This window comes from Muscardinus avellanarius, assembly GCF_963383645.1.
Source record: "Muscardinus avellanarius genome assembly, chromosome: 3".
NCBI lineage: Eukaryota > Metazoa > Chordata > Mammalia > Rodentia > Gliridae > Muscardinus > Muscardinus avellanarius.
The window spans coordinates 39,583,572-39,605,581 of NC_137788.1; the positions used below are offsets into that span (position 1 = coordinate 39,583,572).

General features: G+C 46.4%; 2 protein-coding genes across 2 annotated transcripts in view; one reads left to right on the forward strand and one right to left on the reverse strand.

Annotated features, from left to right (window-relative positions):
• The window catches only part of LRRC41 (leucine rich repeat containing 41), a gene marked incomplete at both ends in the record, with an annotated part of 25,805 nt that extends 17,605 nt beyond the window's left edge, over positions 1-8,200 (reverse strand). The window contains 3 exons of the mRNA XM_080692557.1: positions 2,433-2,503; positions 4,398-4,484; positions 8,002-8,200. Of these exons, the coding sequence (XP_080548683.1) occupies positions 2,433-2,503; positions 4,398-4,484; positions 8,002-8,200 (357 nt within the window). The remainder of the gene's footprint in view (positions 1-2,432; positions 2,504-4,397; positions 4,485-8,001) is intronic.
• A 443-nt stretch (positions 8,201-8,643) lies between these two features.
• UQCRH (ubiquinol-cytochrome c reductase hinge protein) lies at positions 8,644-20,287 on the forward strand (the record flags this gene model as incomplete). Its single annotated transcript, XM_080692981.1, has 4 exons — positions 8,644-8,697; positions 14,326-14,352; positions 15,042-15,203; positions 20,158-20,287. 4 exons carry the CDS (start codon positions 8,644-8,646, stop codon positions 20,188-20,190), a joined length of 276 nt encoding a protein of 91 aa, XP_080549107.1. The 3' UTR covers positions 20,191-20,287.
• Positions 20,288-22,010: the final 1,723 nt, after the last annotated feature.

Consider the following 22,010-nt stretch of genomic DNA (forward strand, 5'->3'; position numbering starts at 1 on the left):
TGGGGGTATTCAGCCCCCAGTGCCAAAAATAAAGTAAGGAACTAATTAATTAATAAAAAAAAACAACTAAAGATGACAGAAAGCTAGTCCTATTTTCTAATATTTTTGCATCCACTTTTCTTCCTTACAATGCTTCAGTGTCCTTATCCTGAACTCCAATGAGTGTAGTCCAGACCTAGAAGTAGAAAAGCTATGAGGCTGAATGTTATTGAACACAGTATATCACCAGATTAAAAATTAAACCTCCAATTAAACCTTAAACCTTTTCTTTGGTCATTAGGCCTCATTCATCATATAAAGTCCAGCTCAAATACTACTTCCTAAGAAAGACTTACTTCCTATTCTTCTCCTCCCTTGTTTCCCTCTATCTTGCCTCTTATCTTATAATCCCAGATCTGTTTTTATTTGTAGATTTCTCCATTAAATTGGTGGTTCTTCAAATTAGGAAGTGTGTACTACTAATACCTAGAATAAGACTTGTTATAAGTTTTAATAAATGTTGAATGAAATCTGTCCTGTTACCTAATTATGGAACAGCAAAAGAAAGTTTGCTTAAGGAAAACCTCCATTGATTTATATCTCTAGCTCTCTTTCTTTGATTTTTGATACTGGGGACTGAACCCAGACCATTCTACCTTCAAGCTAAACGCCTAGCGCCTAGCACTTAATATTTTTTATTTTGAAACAGAGTCTTGCTAACTTACTGAGGGTCTTACTGAGTTGCTGAGGCTGGCCTCAAACCTACAATCCTCCTATCTCAGCCTCCCAAGTACTGAGATTTACAAGCATGTGCCAACATGCCCAGCACCAGTGATTTGTAGTTAAATCAGCAAGTAATCCAACCTTAGAGGTATAAGGAGTCCAAAAGTCGTTCTGTACAACCTCTTTTATAATGCTAAATTCCCCACTTAAAAAAAAAAATCCGGGCATGGTGGCTCACGCTTGTAATCCCAGCATTTGGGAGGCTGAGATGGGAGGATCACAGTTTGAGGACAGCCTCAGCTACTGAGGGCCTTTGTAACTCAGTGAGACCCTGTTCCAAAATAAAAAATAGGGCTGGGAGTGTAGCTCTGAGATAGAATGCCCCTGAGTTTTCTCCCCAGCACCACAAAATAAATAATAAAAAACCTTGTGTCAAGTAGTTATACAGACTCTTTTTTTTTTTTTTTTTTTTTTTGGTGATACTGGGGTTCCTGGAAGCCCTTCTACCTCCAGGCTACACTCTCAGGCCTATTTTTACATTTACATTTTTATTTGGAAACAGGGTCTCCTAAGCCAGCGCGTGCGGCTGGCTTCGAACCTGCGTGATCCTCCTGTCTCTGATCACAAGCGCGCCACCACGCCCACGCTGGGCTATGCAGACTCTTTTTGAATACTTTGTAACATGAAACTTAGGCATGGTGGTACATACCTATAATCCCAGTACTTGGGAAGTTGAGACAGGAAATTCAGATTTGAGACCAGACTCAGCAATTTAGGGAGACCCTGTTTCAAAAGCAAAAAATATGCTGGGTGTGGTGATGCATCTGTAATCCCAGTACTTGGGAGGTTAAGAAAGGAGGATTGCAGGTTCAATACCAGCCTCAGCAACCTACCAAGGCCTTGTTTCTAAACAAAAAATAAAAATGGCTGGGGGTGTAACTTGGAGGTAGAATGCCCCTGGGCTCAATCCCCAGTATCACCAAAAAAATAAAAAAATGTATCTTTAGTTCAGCAAAGATGTATCCTTTAGTGTCCACCCAGAACAAGTGTATTAATCCCTCTTTCATGTTATCCCATTCATGAATTTCAAGATGGCTCACGTTTCCCAAGTCTTTTTCAGGAATAACATCTTGTCTTCCAAATATGACTCACATGATGTGGCTTTGATGTCTTTCTCCATACTCTAGGAACAGATAGCCTGACCACTGCAGAGCCAGGCAGGGCTATTGTCCCCCTTGTCCTTCAGCCTTTATTATATTTTCATTAGTTCATACAGCTCAGGTTACAGTCATGAGTGGCTTCAGTGCACTATTGACTAAACCCCTTAATCTTTTTTATGTAAACTGCTGCTGAGCCAGACCCTTCTATGCCTACCCTAAGGACATGCAATTAGAATTTTTTTGGACTCAGTGAAGAGTTGATGTATTTTGTTAATTGCATTTAGTTAGATTTGAACATGGTACCAACTCTGTCAAGAACTCTAGGAATTCTGGCTCTGTTATCCATTAGGATTATACCTTTCCTAGTTTTGTATCCCCTGGAAACATGGTGAGCAAACAAGTTAGTGACAGATGTCAAATGGGCTAGAACCTTGTGACAAACCATCGGAGCCCTCCTTCCAAACCCATTCCCCTTCCTTTGAACTTGATCAGCTCTCAGCTTGTTTGCGTGCTATTCCTACTTTCACTGTGCAAGATTAGGCTAGAGTTCTACCCAGTACCTTAACTTACTTCCAAACTGGAAGGCCTTGTCTTCATCAGCTCATCCCAGAGTCGGCGCCAGATAGCCTGAGTGGAGAGGCCTGTAGGGAGAAATATCACACTTACATGGCTGCTCGCTGGCCACCATGAGTAAAGTACATCAGCCTTTAGTGTTGTCATCTGGCTTCACAGGAGTAATACGGCAGAGTGGTTATGAGCACTGGCTCTAAAGACAGACTGTTTGGGTTTGAATATCAGCCACTATATCTGTGTGGCCTTTGGCATGTATCTGAGGTACAGAGAAATTAACCTGCCAAAGTTAATTTCTACATTTTACAGATGAGGTAATTAACTTACATCACCTGTAAAATGTAGTTAATATTAGCTCTTTCATAGCATTGTCGAAAGGATTAATGAATTTCTTTGAGTGAAGTACTTAGAACAATATTTGGCACATCAGGGTTGAATAAATGGCAACTTCCATAATCCCAGTACCATGAAGGCTGATCAAAGGTTTGTAGCCACTATCAGCAACTCAGTGAGATGCTGTCTCCAAATAAAAAATAAAAGGAGCTGGGGGCATAGCTCAGAGTAGAATGCCTCTGGGTTCAATCTCCAACAGCATATTATACAAACAAATAGACAAAAAAAACTTAAGCTGTTAACAAATGTGTCCAATAAGTGTGGGTAGCTTGGTAAAACAAAAACTAAGGTTTGGAAGATCTGGGATCTAGTTCTGGATTTGCCATTATAGCGTGCCTGTACCTTGCTTTTAACAGAATAACAGATCAGTCAGGAGTGGTGATGCATGCTTGTAATCTGTGTACTTGGGAAGCAGAGACAGGAGGATGGCAGATTGGAGCCCACCTTCAGCAATTTAGCAAGGCCCTATTCCAAAATAAAAAATAAGACTGGGGATGTAGCTCAGAGATAGAATGCTCTTGGGTTCAATCCCCAGTACCACCAAACCAACAATCCATCCCCAGAAATCACACTTGTTTTTTGTTTCATAGGTGTGAGGGTACTTTTTGAAAAGCATGAAGTTGCTGGGCCTGGTGGCACACACTTATAATCCCAGTACTTGGGAGGCTGAGACAAGGAGGACTGCAGGTTCTCAGACAGCCTCAGCTACTTAGTGAGGCCCTTTGCAACTCAGTGAGACCCTGTTTCAAAATAAAGAATAAATGCCGGGTGTGGTGGCGCAAGCTTATAATCCCCATGTTTGGGAGGCTGAGACAGGAGGATCACGCAGGTTCGAAGCCAGCCTCAGCTACTTAGTGAGGCTCTCAGCAACTTAGTGAGACCCTGTTTCCAAATAAAATATAAAATAGGTCTGGGAGTATAGCTCGAAGGTAGAAAGCCTCTGGGTTCCAACTCCAGTACCACCAAAAAAAAAAAAAAAAAAAAAAAAAAAAGAATAAGCCAGGAGTGGAGACCCTGTTTCAAAATAAAGAATAAGCCAGGAGTGGTGGTGTACGCTTGTAATCCCAGGTTTCGGGAGGCTAAGACCAGAGAATTGTGGTTCAAGGACAGCCTCAGCTATTTAGTGAGGCCCTTTGTAATTCAGTGAGACCCGGTTTCAAAATAAAGAATAAAAAATAGGGCTGGGGGTATAGCTCGGAGGTAGAATGCCCCTGGGTTCCATCCCCAGTACCACATAATAATAATAATAATAATAATAATAATAATAATAATAATAATAGAGCTGGGTGTATAGCTCAGAGGAAGAATGGCATGGCTCTGGGAGGCTCAATTCCCAGTCAGTCAGTCTGTCTGTCTGTCTCTCTCTCTCTTACACACACACACACACACACACACACACACACACACACACACCTGTCTGTCACACACACACACACACACACACACACACACACACACACACACAGAGCAAAAGCATGAAGTTCTATGCAGGTATCATATGTAATATTTACCTAAAGAACATCATGGTGCCTTGCTTATAATCACTGACTGAGAAGACAGAAAGGAACTTACCTTTCTTGAGGGCAGTTTCCTCAATCCTCTCCAAGTAATATATATTGAGCAGAGGTAAGATGCTTTGAAGTATTGGGCCTGGGAGGGCTACAAAAACCAAAACACAAAGTTTACTTTTTCCTCCCCCGACACATTCAAGAATTATTTGTTCTATTAGAAGGGTAGACTTCTCATTTAACAAACGGAACCTAAAGAAACTAACCTAAGTCTATTCCAAACTCTAGTCCACTAGTCTTCAGCCATTTGGTTGACAGCTGGAATTTCAGGGGCAAGGTTGAGATAATTCACAAAACAAGTTGACATGCTCGTTTAGGAGCTGGTCAGTTCACTTGTACCTAAGCATATGAACCATTCTGTATTTAAAAAGTTCATCCGAGCATGTGTGAAAATTTTCTTCACAATCTGCCTTAGTACCTTCAGTTCCCTGCTTTGCCTCTTGTACTTGTCACACTAAACTACTTTTTTCATCTACCTAATATCTTATGCTAGTATGCTGTGTCTCACTTTTATCAGAATAGAGGGATCAGTTGGGAGCAAAGGCGTGCATTTATAATCTCAGTGCTTGGGAAGCTGAGATAGCAGAATCACAGATTCGAGGCCAGTCTCAGCAATTTAAGCAAGACCCTCTCTACTTAGTGAGACCCTGTTTTAAAATTAAAAAATGAAAAAGGCTGGGGGTGTAGCTCAGAGGTAGAATGCTCCTGGGTTCAATCCTAGTACCAAAATAAATAATAAGTAAATCCTCTTGGAGCCGGGCGTGGTGACACACACTTGTAATCCTAGTACTTTGGAGGCGGAGACAGGAGAATCACAGGTTCAAAGCCAGTCTTAGCAACCTAGCAAGACTGTTTCAAGCTAAAACAAAATAGGGCTGGGTATGTAGCTCAGTTCAATCCCCAACACCACATTGGGGGAAAAAGTATTAATTCTCTATACTATTACACTAATATAAGTCGCATCACCTATCTGGAAATCTGGAATAACTGTTCTCCTTCATCTCAGTCTCTCTCATGAAAACCCTTCCAAAGGCCAGGCATTGGTGGTACATGTCTAATCCAAGTACTTGGGAGGCTGAAACAGAAGGATTGTAGGTTCAAGGACGGTTTCAGGAATGTAGCAAGATTTTCAGCAATCTAGTGAGACCCTGTTTCAAAACAAAAATTAAAAAGGTCTTGGAGTGTAGCTTGAAGAGCACTCCTGGGTTCATCACCCAGTACCACCAAAAAAACAAAAAACAAAAAACAAAAACAAAAAACAAACAAAACCAGAAAAACAACAACAACAAAAAAAAAACCTCACAAGTCCTTCAAAGGATATCTTTTGCATTCAAGATAAAGTTCAAACTTCATCTGGACATTCAAGGTATATACCTTGTTCTATAAGTTTCCTCATTGTATCCTTTTTTTGCTGCCTCAACTCTGCCTCCTTATACAAAGAATGCCAGTCCACTACCTCCAGAAAGCCTTTCTTGGCTGTTTGCTAGCCCACACTGAGACTTTCTTCTAAAACAGCAGTGTTTAGCAGGCCTTTTACTTGGCCCTTCTCCTAAAAGGCCTTGATTCAGCTTTTCCTGTGTGACTGTTTACCTGGTCTAGGCCCACAGAAGTTATTTCCTACATGGTGGTGGGAGAAAGGGAAAAGGGATAATCCATAAAATGCCAATTGATTGTTCTAGGAAAGAAGTTCCTCTAGAGCCTTATCCCCTTTCTCTCCAATCTGCTTCCCTATATTTAGACATCCCCTCTCACAGCCACAGGAATTCTCACCCTCTTTTACCTATAAACTCTGCTCCTCCCTTCTCCATTCTTCTTAAGCCAGGTTCTTCCTTGCTTCTTTCCAGCCTATACTTTTCTTTAATGTTTTCTCCTTCCCGACTAGGGGCCTCCACACCCAGTCCTTTCCCCTCCTAGCCATGATTAGCATCCCACAAGCTCCAGGCTGATACTGCCAGGCCCTTTCTGCTTTCTTTCACATTTCCAGGCCTTTTCAGAGGCTTTTCTTCCATTCCCCAAGGGTCCGTTTGAGACCCTGCTCAGCTGTTGGCACAGGGCCTCCACAATCCCCTCCCAAAAAGGGGCCTAAGGACTTCTACACCTCCTTCAACATACTACAGGAAGACACTTGGGCCTCCTCAGTATTGGCCTCACTTTCCAAGGCCTTGAGGCTTGTTCTAAAGCCTCAACTCCCCAACTCCAGGGCCTTCTCCGTAGGCCGACTCTTCATAGTGTAACCCAAGCCTCCAGCCCGGGACCGCAGGCCTTCCTCACACCTGACCTGACCAAGGCCTTTCTCCTGGCAAAGACGCCACCAGCACCCCTGGGGCCTCCTCAAGGAGCACCCCTCCCCCACACGCTGCTGGCCCACGGGCGGCTCCTGCCACTCGCCCCCTCCCCAGGTCTGCCGCTGGGTCTGGGCTCAGATCTCCTCACCCAACTTCAGCCAGGCTCTGAACCCCACCCTCTCGCACCACCAGAGTGTCGGGCCCCAGGCCTCCTCCGCCCTGTGCTGCCAGGCCTGCGTCCTAGGGCCTCGCTTTCCCCTTTCACTCCCGGCTGTCAGTGCTCAGCGCGCCCACCCGCATCAGCTGCCGGGCGGCGGCGGCGGTCCCCACCCCGCAGACCAGCTCTGATGCCTGTCTGGCAGCCGGCCTCCGCGCCTCCGTTACGGCCCAGCGCCAGACTCCCGGCCCTCCCGTCCCACTAGTCGGTTCGCGCAGCCCGGCCGGCCACTCACGCTGGGGCCCCGATGCCGGCCCTAGCTGGGGCGTCCAGCGCTCACTCCGCGGCGCCGCAGGCCCGGGCCTCGGTGCGCTCGCATTCGGCCCAAGGCCTCCGGCCGCGCCGCGCCCCCTCGTCCCGCCGGCCCGGGGCCGCCAGGCCGTCGCTCCGCCTGGGGCCTCCTCGGCCCTTCCCGACGCCGCCGCTCTCTCCCGTCCGTCCCACCCACCCCGGGGCCACCGGCTCGCCCCGCGGCCGCTCGGTCGGCGCGGTCAGTCTGGCAGCGAGGCCCTGGCCGTCCGGGCGCTCCGGGTCAGCGCTGGGCGGCCGGACAGGCCGCGGGCCCCGCGCCTCTGGGCCTCGGCCCCGGAGCCATCCAGCTCTCCCAGCGCCTCCCACCCCGCCCACCGGCCGGGCCCCGGGTCCCGGCGCCGCGGCGTCCAGCGCACGGCGGCGGCGGGCCGGCGGTCAGCTGGGTGGCCCGGGCCTCGCCTCCTGGCCCCAGGCCGCGCCTGCCAGCCTCCGCCCCTGCCCCGGGGAAGCCGCATCCCTGCCGTCGGTTCTGCACCGAGGCGCCGCGGCGGCCCGGCCCGGGCCCCGGCCCCGGCGCGGTCGCCCAGGTCCCGCCTGCGCTGCCCTAGACCGGGCCTCCGGCCTCGCCCCCCGCCCGGCCGGGCCAAGGCGCGTCCGCCGACCCCCGGCCCCCGGCCCCCGGCCCCTCCGCCCGGCCCCGCCGGCCCCGCCATCCGCGCCGCGACCCGGCGATCCGGCGCCCGGCGCCCGGGGCCGGGCCTGGCCCCAGGCCTCTCGGCCTCGCCCCCCTCGCCCCTCGGCCGCCGGGCCGCCCCCGCCCGCTGCCAGCGGTAGCCCCTCACCCCGCGACTTACCCCACACCCCGCTCTCCAGAACCCCCATATGGGCGCTCACCGCCCGCCCGCACAGCTCGAACAGGGCGGGGGGAGCGCTGGGGCCCGAGGCCGAGCTCTTCGCTGGCGCCGCCTCCCGGGACGTGGCCTCCATGGTCGTTGCCGCCGCTACCTCACAGAACCAGCAACTCCGGGCGCGCCAGGCCTCGGGCGCCGCCATCTTGGGGAGGTGCGCGAGCCCGAAAGTGGCGCCCGCGGGCCGCCATCTTGAAAAGGTCAGCGGTTAGGCCGGCTCCATTAGCTGAATGGGTGAGCGCGCCATCCGCGCGCCAGGCCTGTCGAGTAGGCCCGCACGCTTCCCACGTCCCGCAGGAACCCCTGTGTTAGACAGAGCCTCGGATCAACAGAGTTGGCCCTGGGGTCACTGAGGGGGTGCTGCTCAGCAGAGTCTCCTCGAGCACTACCAGCAGCGCCCCCTGCCCCCTGCCGCCGCCGGGTGGTACGCGCCAGTCCGAGCGCGTGTGCGCGTCCGCCGAGAGCCTGCCGCACTTCCGGCCAGATCTCCGGATATCCGTCGAGTGACCCTTGCGAGTCCTTCTCGGTCCTCAAGTGGAATAGGTGCCGCTGTTGCTGCTGGTGTTGAATCCCAAGCCGTAGCTGGACATGGGGCTGGAGGACGAGCGAAAGATGCTGACCGGATCCGGAGACCCCAAAGAGGTGAGGCAGGCGAGGCGCTGCGCGCGAGCCCGCCGCGCTCCCCACGAGGTGGGGTCGGAGGCCACACCGCTCCCCTTCCCCAGGGATCCCTCGAGGGACGCGGCGCAGGTAGAGGACTAGCTTTTTTTCTGGATCTCGATTTCCCCATTCTGTGAATGTGGGGAAGGTTTAACGAGGGCGAACATGCGGTCTCGCTTCAACTTCCATACAATTAGTATGTGCGCTTTGAATCTGCTGTTTTGGGGTCCTGGTTTGACAGGTTTGCGGAGCAAGCAGACAAGCGCTCGTCCTTGCCCCTGCTCAGGTCAGGAATCGACCGCATCAATGGAGGTTCCAGGATCTGGCCCGGGAAAAAGTGCTTTCTTTTCCTTTTGCCTGGGTAGGGGGAGCGAGGGAGTTGTGTTTGTGGACAGTGTAGGAATGTGCAGTGTAATTTTGGGATGAAAGAGGGAGCTCTTTACCAGACTTTAGAGAGCCGATATAATAACTGGCGGGGCTTGGGGCTCATGCCTCTAATCCTGGGTACGTGGAAGGCGGAGACAGAGGATTGCAGGTTCGAGGACAACCTCTGCAATTTAGCGCGGCTTTGTTTCAAGACCAAAAATAAAAAGGGCTGGAAGTGTAGCTAGTGTCGCTCAGAGTAAAGAGCCCCGGGGTTCCATTCCCAATCCCTACGCTTACTTTTCCAAGTGCTTTATGTGTACAAGTATATTTAATCTACACAATATTCCTGTGTGGTATTAGGTACTGCTATTTTTACAGATGAGGCAGCAAGCACAGAGGTTAGATAACCTGTCTGAGGACGCAGGTCTAACAAAATGCAGCCAGGACTTGAGCCCCAGCAGCATGATTTGAGAGCCTTTACTCTGACCCATAGTGCTATACAATTTTACAGTAGTAACTTTCTTGCTACTAGTCTCAGCTATTTATTCATTCGGCCTTCAGGATACTTCAAGTCATTCTGGGTTTATAGGTTCAGAATAGTTAGAAACTTGTCTGTCTCTTAATTTTCCTAGTTTTAGTTTGAAGACGCGGACCGCCTTAGAAAGTCCAGCAGGGGGCACCATAGCAGTAGATATGAGGAAGAAAGTAAATAAAAAGTCAATTTCAAAATTAAGAAAACAGCCGGGCATGGTGGCGCTCGCTTGTAATCCCTGCGCTTGGGAGGCTGAGACAGGAGGATCGCACAGGTTCGAAGCCAGCCTCGGCTACTTAGTGAGGCTCTCAGCAACTTGGTGAGACCCTGTTTCCAAATAAAATATAAAATAGGTCTGGGAGTATAGCCCGGAGGTAGAAAGCCCCTGGGTTCCACCCCTAGTACCACCAAAAAAAAAAAAAAAAAAATTAAGAAAACAGAGGTGGGGTAGTGAGCCACCTGTAATCCATGTACTTGGGAGGCTAGGACAGGATCATCACAGGTTTGAGGCCAGCATGTGATAGTTTATTGAGACCTTGGTTCAAAATAAAAAGAACTAGGGAAGCTGGGCCTGGTGGCACATGCTTGTAATCCCAGTATTTGGGAGGATGAGGCAGGAGGATGGCCGTTCACAGACAGCCTCAGCTACTCAGTGAGGCCCTTTGCAGTTCAGTGAGACCGATTCAAAAATAAAGAATAAAAAATAGGACTGAGGTGTAGATTGGAGGTATAATGCCCTCAGATTCCATCCCCAGTACCACAATTTTTTTTTTTTTTTTTTTTTTTTTTTTTTTTTTGCGGGTTTGGGGATGGAACCCAGGGGCATTTGACCTCCGAGCTACAGCCCCTGTCCTATTTTTTATTCTTTATTTTGAAACCGGGTCTCACTGAATTGCAGAGAGCCTAAGTAGCTGAGGCTGTCCGCGAACTGCGATCCTCTGGTCTCAGCCTCCCAAATGCTGGGATTACAAGCGTGCGCCACCATGCCCGGCTACAAAAACTTAATAATGATAATAGAATAAAAATGACTAGGGCTGTAGCTCAGTAGTAGAGTGCCCCTGGGTTCAATTTTCAGTACCATGAAAAGAAGAGAAACAAACCTTGTTAGAGAAAATGCAGTTTATATCCTAAATGCCATCTTTACACTTAAGAAACCTTTGCCAGTTGTGAGAATAATAGCTGGGGTGACAGTTGAATTAGCCCTACCTTTCTCCTCCAGCTTTTGTGTGTTTTGATCCCTTTCCTGATGGTGGAGAGTGGAACAGATTATATTGAAATTTTGAAAACACAATGGTTATTTTTATTTCCCTACGTACTCTTTTCCTTCCCCCAAGATCCTTGTGTGCATGGGCAGGCAAACACTGTTTCTGATAGGTTCCATAGTGCTCTGGATTTAGGCATATGCTGAAGTTTCTATGGGGAACTTTTTACACTGTTCTTCATGGAAGAAAGAAAACTAAACTTGAAGTTTTCCTCTTAGCTCAGTTTGGGAAGTAAGGACTAAATTTCTCGCAATTCTGGATTCTAAGTTGCAGAAGGCCTCACTAAGTAGCTGAGGTTGGCTTGAACCTGCGATCCTCCTGTCTCGGCCTCCCAAGCCCTGGGGTTACAATTGTGTGCCACAACGCCCGGCTTGGATTTACCAGAATATAGAACAAAATACTTGAAGTTCTGTAGGTCCCATATGAACATCTGACAGCTTGAATCCATACCAGAAAATGTCTAATTGCTTTTTGTTACTCTAAACTAGAATTACTTAAAGGACTGTTGTGATGAATCAAACCACAACAGATATGAAGGTGCTTTATAAATTATACACTGTCATGCACATTTCTTTTTTTCTTTTTCTTTCTTTTTTTTTTGCGGGTCTGGAAATTGACCCCAGAGACATTTGGCCTGAGCTACACTCCCTGTCCCATTTTTTTATTCTTTATATTTTTTGAAACAGAGTCTCACTGAGTTGCGGAGGGTCTCACTAAGTAGCTGAGGCTGTCCGTGAACTGTGATTCTCCAGTCTTAGCCTCCTGAATGCTGGATTACAATGCTGGGATTACAAGGGTGTGCCACCACACCCAGCTCTGTCATGCACATTTCTAATGAAAGTGAGTATTTGTCTTAAAATATTCTTAGAGAGTTGAGCTTGGTGGCGCATGCTTGTAATCCCAGTACTTGGGAGGCTGAGACTATAGGATCTTGCAGATTCAAAGCCAGCCTCAGCTACTTAGAGAGGCTCTCAGCAACTTGGTGAGACCCTGTTTCCAAATAAAATATAAAATAGGTCTGGGAGTATAGCCCGGAGGTAGAAGACCCCTGGATTTCATCCCCAGCACACCACATGCTCACACACACACACACACACACACACACACACGCTATACGTACACATATATATATATATATATATATATATATATATATATATTTTTTTTTTTTTTTTTTTTTTTTTTAGAATTTGTTTTTAATTAGGTATAGTAAGGTGACAGGCGTGGAAACAACTGCCTTTGAAAAAAAACAATTGCTGGCATGGTGTAATCCCAGCATTCAGGAAGCTGAGAACGGAGGATCACAATTCGCTGACAGCCTCAGCTACTTAGTGAGGCCCTCGGCAACTTAGTGAGACCCTGTTTCAAAATAAATAATAAAAAATAGGGCAGGGGGTGTAGCTCAGATGTTGAATGCCCCTGTGTTCCATTCCCAGACCTGCAAAAAGAATTTTTTTTTTATTACAGCTCCCTAGAGAAGGGGGTGTGCGCCACACTATACTACATGCAAGTAGACAGCTATAGGAAGGAATGGGTGAGGCAGGGGATACAAACATGATCAAATATTAATTAGTTGGTACTAGGGATTGGAACCATAAACATTCTACTTCTGAGCTACACTCCAGCCCTATTGTTTGTTTGTTTTTTTATTTTGTTTTTGGTTGTACTGGTGATGGAACCCTTGTACCTCTGGGCTACACTCCCAGACTTTTTTTTTTTTTAATATATTTTATTTGAAAACGGTCTCTTAACCCAGCAAGGCTGGCTTTGAACTTACACAGTCCTCCTGCAGGGATTACAAGCATGTGCCACCACGCTGGGCTCCTATTGTTTGTTTTGAAAAAGGGTTTCACTAAGTTGTGAAGGGCCTTACCAGGTTGCTGAGGATGGTCATGAACCTGCAGATTCACCTGTCTCAGCCTTCCAGGTACTGGGATTACAGGCATGTGTATCACCATGCCAAGCTTTGATCAAATTTAGAATTTTATCATTTGAATAATATCCAGTGAGTTCTGAGTTAGAGGTCTGGTTCCTGGCTGTCATGTGTTTGGCCTTGGAGTGATTCGGGCAAGGGGGACTATGAGCTTGGTGTACCAGATTGATACAAAGGAGTGGCTAACAATATGGGCTTTGGATTGATTGGGTTGTAAGGATGTGTTCCCTAGCAAGTTATGTGCTGTCTGCAAAAACTAGCTAGCCCTGGAAAGGTAAGACTAGCTCCAAGATTAGTACAGCTCCTAAAATGTCAGAACATCATAAAAACCTAGGCATGGTGGTACATATAATTCCAATACTTGGGAGGATGAGATAGGAGGATAACAGGTTTACAGCCAGCCTCGGCAACTTAGTGTGGCCCTCAATGACTTAGACCCTGTTTCAAAATAAAAAATAGGGCTAGAGGTATAGCACAGATATATACCACCTTTGGGTTCAATCCCCTAGTGCCACAAATACACATCATTATCAAATACAGAAAATAAACTAGGTGCTGTATCATAGGCCTATAATCCCACTTTGGGGAGGTGGGAGACAGGAGGATCATACGTTTGTCACTGCATGGTACCTTAGGGAAACTCTGTTTCAAAATTAATAAAATAGAACTGGGCTTGGTGGCGTACACTGGTAATCTCAGCATTTGGGAGGCTGAGATAGGAGAATCCTGGTTCAAAAGACAGCCTCTGCTACTTAGACCCTCTGCAACTCAGTGAAACCCTGTTTCACAATAAAGAATAAAGCTGGGCATGGTGGCGCATGCTTGTAATCCCAGTACTTGAGAGGCTGAGACAGGAGGATTGCGCAGGTTCAAAGCCAGCCTCGGCTACTTAGTGAAGCTCTCAGCAACTTAGTGAGACTCTGTTTCCAAATAAAACATAAAATAGGTCTGGGAGTATAGCCCAGAGGTAGAAAGCCCCTGGGTTCCATCCTGAGTCACACACACACACACACACACACACACACACACACACAAATAAAGAAGAGAAAATAGGGTTGGGGGTGTGGCTCAGAGGTAGAATGCTCCAGGGTTTCATCCCCAGTACTGCAAAAAAATAAATAAAATGATAATAATAATAATAATAATAATAATAATAATAAAATAGGACTGGGGATCTATGTAGCTCAGAGATAAATGCTCCTGGGGTTTTTTGTGTTTTTTTTGTTGGTTTGTTTTTCTACCTCTAGCCATATTCCCAGCCCTATTTTATTCTTTTTTATTTTGAAGCAGGGTCTAAGTTGCTGAGGCTGGCCTCCCAAGTACTGGGATACAAGTGTGTGCCACCATGCTCAGCTTGCTCCTAGATTTAATCTCCAGTAACAAATGCCCGTGTGTGGCATTATAGAACATAAAATAACATTAATATAATGTCTGTTCTCAATTATTATAATATCAGTGTGATTGGGAAAATGTGTTATAAAATTGCTGTTGACATTAATTTTGTTTTCCTTTTGCAGGAGGAAGAAGAAGAGGAGGAATTAGTGGTAAGAGCTGTCTCAGATTTGGAACCGTCTCCTAAAAAGCAAGAAGTTTGAGCTTTATGAAACTAAGGGTATTTTAAGGAATCCTTACCTGACACCTTGGAAAGTGAGGATGAATTAAGCCTTTAATAGTTCCTGTGCACTGCTGTGTTTGGGAGTGTGGGTCTAGAAGGCAGCATCAATTCTTGGTTTGGGGTTTCTTCAGTTGCATCAGGGTTTTGCATTTGCAGTTTAGAAAGAACTCCAAAAGGAACTTTTCTTAATGTCTCTCTCCGTGTTAGTGTTGCCTTTCCAGCTGGGCAGCTGGGGTACATAGGCCTGGTTCTCACACAAGGGACATTGAAATTGTAGCCATGACATATTTTAAAATGTTGTGGGAACATGTAAAGCCTCCAGTAGCTCTACTTCAAGTTTGGCCACGTTTTTTACTACCTTGTTTTTCAGATAGGACTGAGGCTTTCAGTACACACTGACAACCTTGGAAGGCAGGGATGTGAAACTTTTCCCTACTACTTAGCATCAGAATTGAATGGGAGACCCCATTCTGCCATTTCTGGCAGCAGTATGGCTCTGCTTGCTGGCCTTCTGCACAGCAATTCAGAGGCAGCACCTTGGTTTGGTGGTTGTATTAATCAGAGCATATGTGTTGGGTGGGTCTCACCTGAGGCCTCCATTTTGTTCTCTTTCTTTAGGATCCACTCACAACAGTGAGAGAGCAGTGCGAGCAGCTGGAGAAGTGTGTAAAGGCCCGGGAGCGGCTAGAGCTCTGTGATGAGCGTGTGTCTTCCCGGTCTCAGACAGAAGAAGATTGCACAGAGGAGCTCTTTGACTTCTTGCACGCCAGAGACCACTGCGTAAGTCAGTCTCAGCCAGAAGTGGAAAGCTACAGTGGTCAGGGAATAATTAGCGCTGACAGTCTCCATGCTAGGGGTAACCCATCATTAAGCAAGTATTCACTGTGGTCCCAGTATGTCAGGTGCAGTACTGAATGTCTTACATAAATCTTACCTAATCCTTACCACTTCTACTGGAAATAGGTATCATTATATCCATTTTACAGATTGAAAAACCCTAAAAAAATTGACATCCTAACTTATACTGCTAAACATTAGGGAAGTTGGATTTTGTACACTTAATGCTCCTTTCCCCGCCTTTTCTTTGTAGTGGTGTGGCTCAGACTCAGGGCCTTGAACATGCTAGGCAAGTGCTTTATCACTGAGCTATGCCTCCCCTACCCCAAGCCCTGGTGCTGGAGATTAACGCAAGGGTGCTTTACATTGAGCCACATCTCTATCCCTTTCTGCTTTTTACTTTTTTTTTTTTTTTTTTTTGGTGGTACTGGGGATGGAACCCAGGGGCCCTCTACCTCTGGGCTACACTTCCAGACCTATTTTATATTTTATTTGGAGACAGGGTCTCTTAAGCCAGCTGAGGCTGGCTTCGAACCTGCATGATCCTCCTGTCTCAGCCTCCCAGGCGCCGAGGATTACAAGCGTGCACCACCACGCCCGGCTTTTTTTTTTTTTTTTTTTTTTTTTTTTTTTTTTTTTTTTTTAGTTTTTCTGATACTGGGGGTTGAACCCAGGGACATTCTACCTTTTTATTTTGAAACAGGGTCTCACTAAATTGCAGAGGTCCTCACTAAGTAGCTGAGGCTGTACATGAACCTGCAATCTTCCTCTCTGAGCCTCTCAAGTACTGGGATTAAAAGTGTGCACTCTCACACCCAGCTCTTACTTTCTTTTTGGTGCTGGATATTGAACCCAGTGCAACTTAGTGAAACTCTTAACCACTTAGGGAGACCTGTTTCCAAATAAAAACAAACAGGGCTGGGGTACAGCTCAGAGATAGAATGAGTCTGGGTTCAATCCCTGAAATGACAAAAACAAAATAATAAAACAGTATATTCTACTTCTAAGCTATACTACAGCCCACGTTGAGTATCTTTTCATATACTGACCTCAAAACCAGTTTTAATAGAAGCAAACATATTAAACTGCCCATGTGTAATTTGTGTAAACTATCATATATTTATACATACATACATACACAATTTACTAAAGAAAAAAAATTTTTTTTTTTTTTGGTGGTACTGGGGGTTGGAACTCAGAGGCTTTCTACCTCCAGGCTATACTTCCAGACCTTTTTTATATTTTATTTGGAAACAGGGTCTCACTAAGTTGCTGAAAGCCTCACTCAGTAGCTGAGGCTGGCTTTGAACTCGTGCAATCCTCCTGTCTCAGCCTCCCAAGCGCGGGGATAACAAGCGTGCGCCACCAAGCCCGGCTTAAAGAAAAAAAATTTAAGGGCCAACTACTGTGTACTACTATGTACAAGATATTGAAAGATAAACATTAAAGAACAAATCACTACTAAAAAGTACAAAATCAAGCCAGGCCTGGTGGCGCACGCTTGTAATCCCATCATTCGGGAGGCTGAGACCAGAGGATCACAGTTCAGGACAGCCTCAGCTACTTAGTGAGGCTCTCTGCAACTTAGTGAGACCCTGTTTCAAAATAAAGAATAAAAAACAGGGCAAGGGGTGAAGCTTGGAGGTCAAATATCCCTGGGTTCCATCCTCAGACCTGCAAAAAAAATTAAAAACACAAAATCAGGCTAGGTGGCGGTGCACTTACCTGTGCATTAAGTTACTCCGGTGCCTGAGGCAGGAAGGTCACAAGGTTGGAGTTAGCCTTGGCAACTTAGACCCTAAGTCTCAAAAGAAAAAAAAGGAGCTGGGTGGCATACACCTATAATCCCAGTACTTGGGAAGCTGAGACAGGAGGATCACAGGTTGAAGGCCAGTCTCAGCAACTTAGCAAGACCCTGTTTCAAAATAAAAAATAAATAGAACAGGGCTGGTGATGTAGCTCAGAGGTGGAATGCCCTTGGATTCAATCCCTAGTGCCACAAAAAATAAACAAAAAGTTAAATAGGGCTGGGGGTATAGCTTAGAGCTTGAATACTCCTGGGTTCAATCACCAGTAGCACAAATAGATAATAAAGGGGCTGGGTGCAGTGGCACACACCTGTAATCCCAGTACTCTGGAAGCTGACACAGGAGATAGGGAGTAGATTGGCAGAGCGGCTGTGGTGATGCATGCTTACGATCCCAGTACGTGAGGGGCTGAGACAAGAGGATTATAGTTTTGTAGCCAGGCTCACCAACCTTATGAGGCCCTCAACAACTTTGGAACCCTGTTTCCAAATAAAAAATAAAATAGGGAAGGGTGTATGGCTCACAGGTAGAACTCTCTGGGTTTAATCCTCAACACCCCACACACAGTATGTAGAATGGTGGTAGCCAGCTGCCAGGAGGAGGCGAAGTTAGGGGTTTATTTATTAATTTATTTTTTGCGGTATTGGGGATGGGAACCAGGGGCATTCTACCTCCAAGCTACACCCCCCCGGCCCTATTTTTTATTCTTTATTTTGAAACAGGGTCTTCACTGAGTTGAAAAGGGCCTAAGTAGTAGTTGAGGTAGTCCATGAACCGAGATCCTCCTGTCTTTAGCCTCTCAAATGCTGTGATCACAAGTGTGTGCCACCCTGCCTGGTTCAGGATTTTTTTTGTGTGTGTGTGGTACTGGGGGTGAAAGCCCAGGGGCTTTTCTACCTCCGGGCTATACTCCCAGGTCTATTTTATATTTTATTTGGAAACAAGGTCTCACTAAGTTGCTGAGGCTGGCTTCAGACCTATGCAATTTTCTCTCAGCCTTCCAAGCACTGGGATTATAAGTGTGTGCCACCAGGCCCGGTTTATTCTCTATTTTGAAACAGGGTTTCACTGGGTTGCAAAGGGCCTCTCCAAGTAGCTGAGGCTGTCCTTGAATCTCGATCCTCCCATTACAGCCTCCCAAATGCTGGGATTACAAGCGTGCGCCACCACTCCTGGCTAGGGATTTACTTTCAATAGAGTTCAGTTAAAAAAGAAATGAAGCCAGGCTTGGTGGCACGTGCTTGTAATCCTAGCATTAGGGAGGCTGAGATGGGAGGATCAAGGTTCAAGGACAGCCTCAGCTCCTTAGCAAGGCCCTTTGCAACTCAGTGAGACCCTGTTTCAAAATAAAGAATAAAACAAAGTCGGGCGTGGTGGCACACACTTGTAATCCCAGCATTTGGAAGGCTGAGACCAGAGGATCATGGTTCGCAGACAGCCTCAGCTACTTAGTGAGGCCCTCTGCAACTCAGTGAGACCCTTTTTCAAAATAAAGAATAAAAAATTGGGCAGGGGGTGTAGCTCGGAGGTATGCCTCTGGGTTCCATCCCCAGATCCGCCCCCCCAAAAAAAAGAATAAAGAATAAAACATAGGGCTGGGGGTGTCACTCAAAGGTAGAATGCCCCTGGGTTCCATCCCCATCATAAAAAAAAAAAAAAGAGCTGGGCATGGTGGCACACATCTGTAATCATAGTACTTAGGAGGCTGAAACAGGAGAATCGAAGGCTCGAGGGAAGCCTCAGCAATTTTTCCATTTTTGTTGCTTTACTGAGGATTTAACCCAGGAGGATTCTACTTCAGAGTACACCCCAGTCTGATTTCAGTTTTGTTTTTTCTCCCCCCCAGTACTGGGGATGGAACCCAGGGGCATTCTAGCTCTGAGTGACACCTCTAGTTCTATTTATTTTGGAACAGGATCTCACTAGGGCCTCACTAAGTAGCTGAGGCTGTCCACGAACTGCTATCCTCCTGTTTCAGCCTCTTGAATGCTGGTACTACAAGTGTGCGCCACCACGCCCAGCTTCAGTTTTTGTTTTGAAACATAGTCTTGCTAGGTTGTTGAGAGTCTTATGTTGCTGAGGCTGTCCTCAATTCTGCAATCCTCCTGTCTCAGCTTCCCAAGTATTGGGATTATAGGTATGTGCCACCATGCCTAGCTAGCCTTAGCAATTTTGTGAGACTATTTCAATTATTTGTAGCTAAGCCAGGTGTGGTGGCTCACCCTTGTAATCCCAGCATTTGGAAGGCTGAGACACTAAGATCAGGGTTTGCATATAGCCTCAGCTATTTAGTGAAGCCCTTTGCAACTCAGTGGGACCCTGTTTCAAAATAAAGAATAAAACAAGCCAGGCGTGGTTGTGCATGCTTGTAATCCCAGCATTTGGGAAGCTGAGAGAGGAGGATCGCGGTTCACAACCAGACTCAGCTGCTTAGTGAGGCCCTTTGCAACTGAGACCCTGTTTCAAAATAAAGAGTAAAAAATGAGGTTGAGGGTATAGCTTGGAGGTAGAATACCCCTGGGTTCCATCCTCAGTATCGCAAAAAAAAAATTATAGCTATGTCAGCATTTTGAATAGTACCTGGCTAAGTTGATAGTGTATAAATATCTGTTGAATTAGTATATAATATCAATATCACTATGATGGGAGGTTCAAGATTGTGTGAGGATGAAAAGAACAGATTTGTGTGGTGACAGGCTTATCCAGAGAAGGCTTGCAGGAAATGATGAGTAAGTTCTAAAGGAAGAATGAGAGATGAAAAAAGTGATAGTTGAGCCGGGTGGTGGCACACGCCTGTAATCCCAGCATTTGGGAGGCAGATATGGGAGGATCCCAGTTCATGGACAGCCTCAGCTACTTAGTGAGGCCCTTTGGGGTGTAGCGCAGAGGTAGAATGTCCCTGGATTCCATCCCCAGTACCACACACACAAAAAAAGAGTTGTTGCTAAATTGAGGTGACAAGGCTGTCACTGTGGCTTAAGTGCAGGAAGGGGAGGGTTAGAAGGGAGACAGGACCAGGTCATGAAGGACCCATGAGCCATGCTGATAAAGCTGCCTGTTGATGGCATTTTGTTCTTTTCCCCATCTAGGTGGCCCATAAGCTTTTTAATAGCTTGAAGTAAATGTGAAGACTCATTCACTGCAGCCTTCATCGCTGAGCAAAAGGATATTTCCTTGTTTTCAACATGTCATTTGTTTTTAATTTGTGTAACTATAACGTGTGAACCTCATGGATTTTGTCTATAGGCAAGTAACCTAAAGCTACTAAAGTAATTGGCAGTGATTCTATCTTAATAAAGTCCTAGATGATCTTCAGACCTGCCTCCTGTCCTTTTGTGTGTGTGTGTGTGTGTGTGTGTGTGTGTGTGTGTGTGTGTGTGTGTGTGTGTGTGTTACTAGGAATTAAACCCAGGGGTGTTTCTGAGCTACACCCTCAGCCCTATTTTATTTATTTTGAAACAGGATTTCTAGGCCGGGCGTGGTGGCGCATGCTTGTAATCCCCGCGCTTGGGAGGCAGAGACAGGAGGATCGCACAGGTTCGAAGCCAGCCACGTGCGCTGGCTTATGAGACCCTGTTTCCAAATAAAAAAGTATAAAAAATAGGTCTGGGAGTGTAGCCCGGAGGTAGAAGGGCTTCCAGGAACCCCAGTACCACAAAAAAAAAAAAAAGAAAGAAACAGGATTTCACTAGGTTTTGGAGAGTTTAAGTGCATTGAGGCTGTCCTTGAGTCTGTGATTATCTGTCTCACCCTCCCAAGGGTTGAGGTTAAAAAGTTTGCACCACTATGCCTGATCTGGCATTTTTTAATTTAGGAAAAATCTTTTTTCTCTCTTTTTTTTTTTCAGTGCTGGGGACCCTTACCTTGTTTTGTTATTGTTTTCTTTCCATGCTGGGGGATTGAACCCAGGACTTCTTGAATGCTAGGCAATCCCTCTACCAATGAGCTACATTCCTAGACCCTAATTTAGCTTTTGTTTTTTGTTTTGTTGTGGTGCTGGGGATGGAACCCAGGGGCTTTTCTACCTCTAGGCTATACTCCCAGATCTATTTTATACTTATTTGGAAACAGGGTCTCCCTAAGTTGCTGAGAGCCTCACTAAATAGCTGAGGTTGGCTTTGAACCCGTGCAATCCTGTTTTCGGCCTCCCAAGCACTGGGATTACAAACGTGGCCCACCACCACTGGCTGGAACAAAGATTTCTATTTGCTATTCTTAGGAATGTTGACATTTCAGGCTGGACAATTCTTTGTTGTAAGTTGTCCTGTGTTGTTTAGCAGTATCTGTGGCTTCTGCCCTCTTAGATGCCAGAAATACAAAGCAGTTATAACCCAAAATGTTTCCAGCTGTTAAAATGTCCCCTGAGGGATTGATAAATTCACCTCTCCTTAAGAACCACTGCGGGAGCGGGCCCGCGGGGGCGCGACGGGGCTGCGGGCTGGGGCGCCGGGCGAGCGCGGCCACCGGCCGCCGCGGGTCACAGAGACGCAGCGAAGGCGGCAGCGGCCGGGTGGAGATGAGGAAATTGAGGCACAGATTATCTGAACCAGACAGAACATTAAATGGTAGAATTGGGATGCAAACTTGGAAGTCTGGCTCCAGAATCTACACTCTAACCACTATATTTTACTAGCCCTTCAGTAAGTTCCAAAAGATGAGTCGTGGTTATTCAGAAAACAATAATTTCCTGAACAATAACAACCAAATGGTATTGGACATGATCCTTTATCCATTAATTGGAATCCCTCAGACCATCAACTGGGAAACTGTGGCAAGGCTTGTGCCTGGATTAACACCCAAAGAAGTGAAACTATCATATATTTATTTTTCAGAAAAAAAATCTATCCTGATATGGAGTATGGACTCTAGATACCCAAAACGATCTCGAAAAAGAACAAAGCTAGAAGATGTATATTTTCTGATTTCAAACCATATAAAGCTA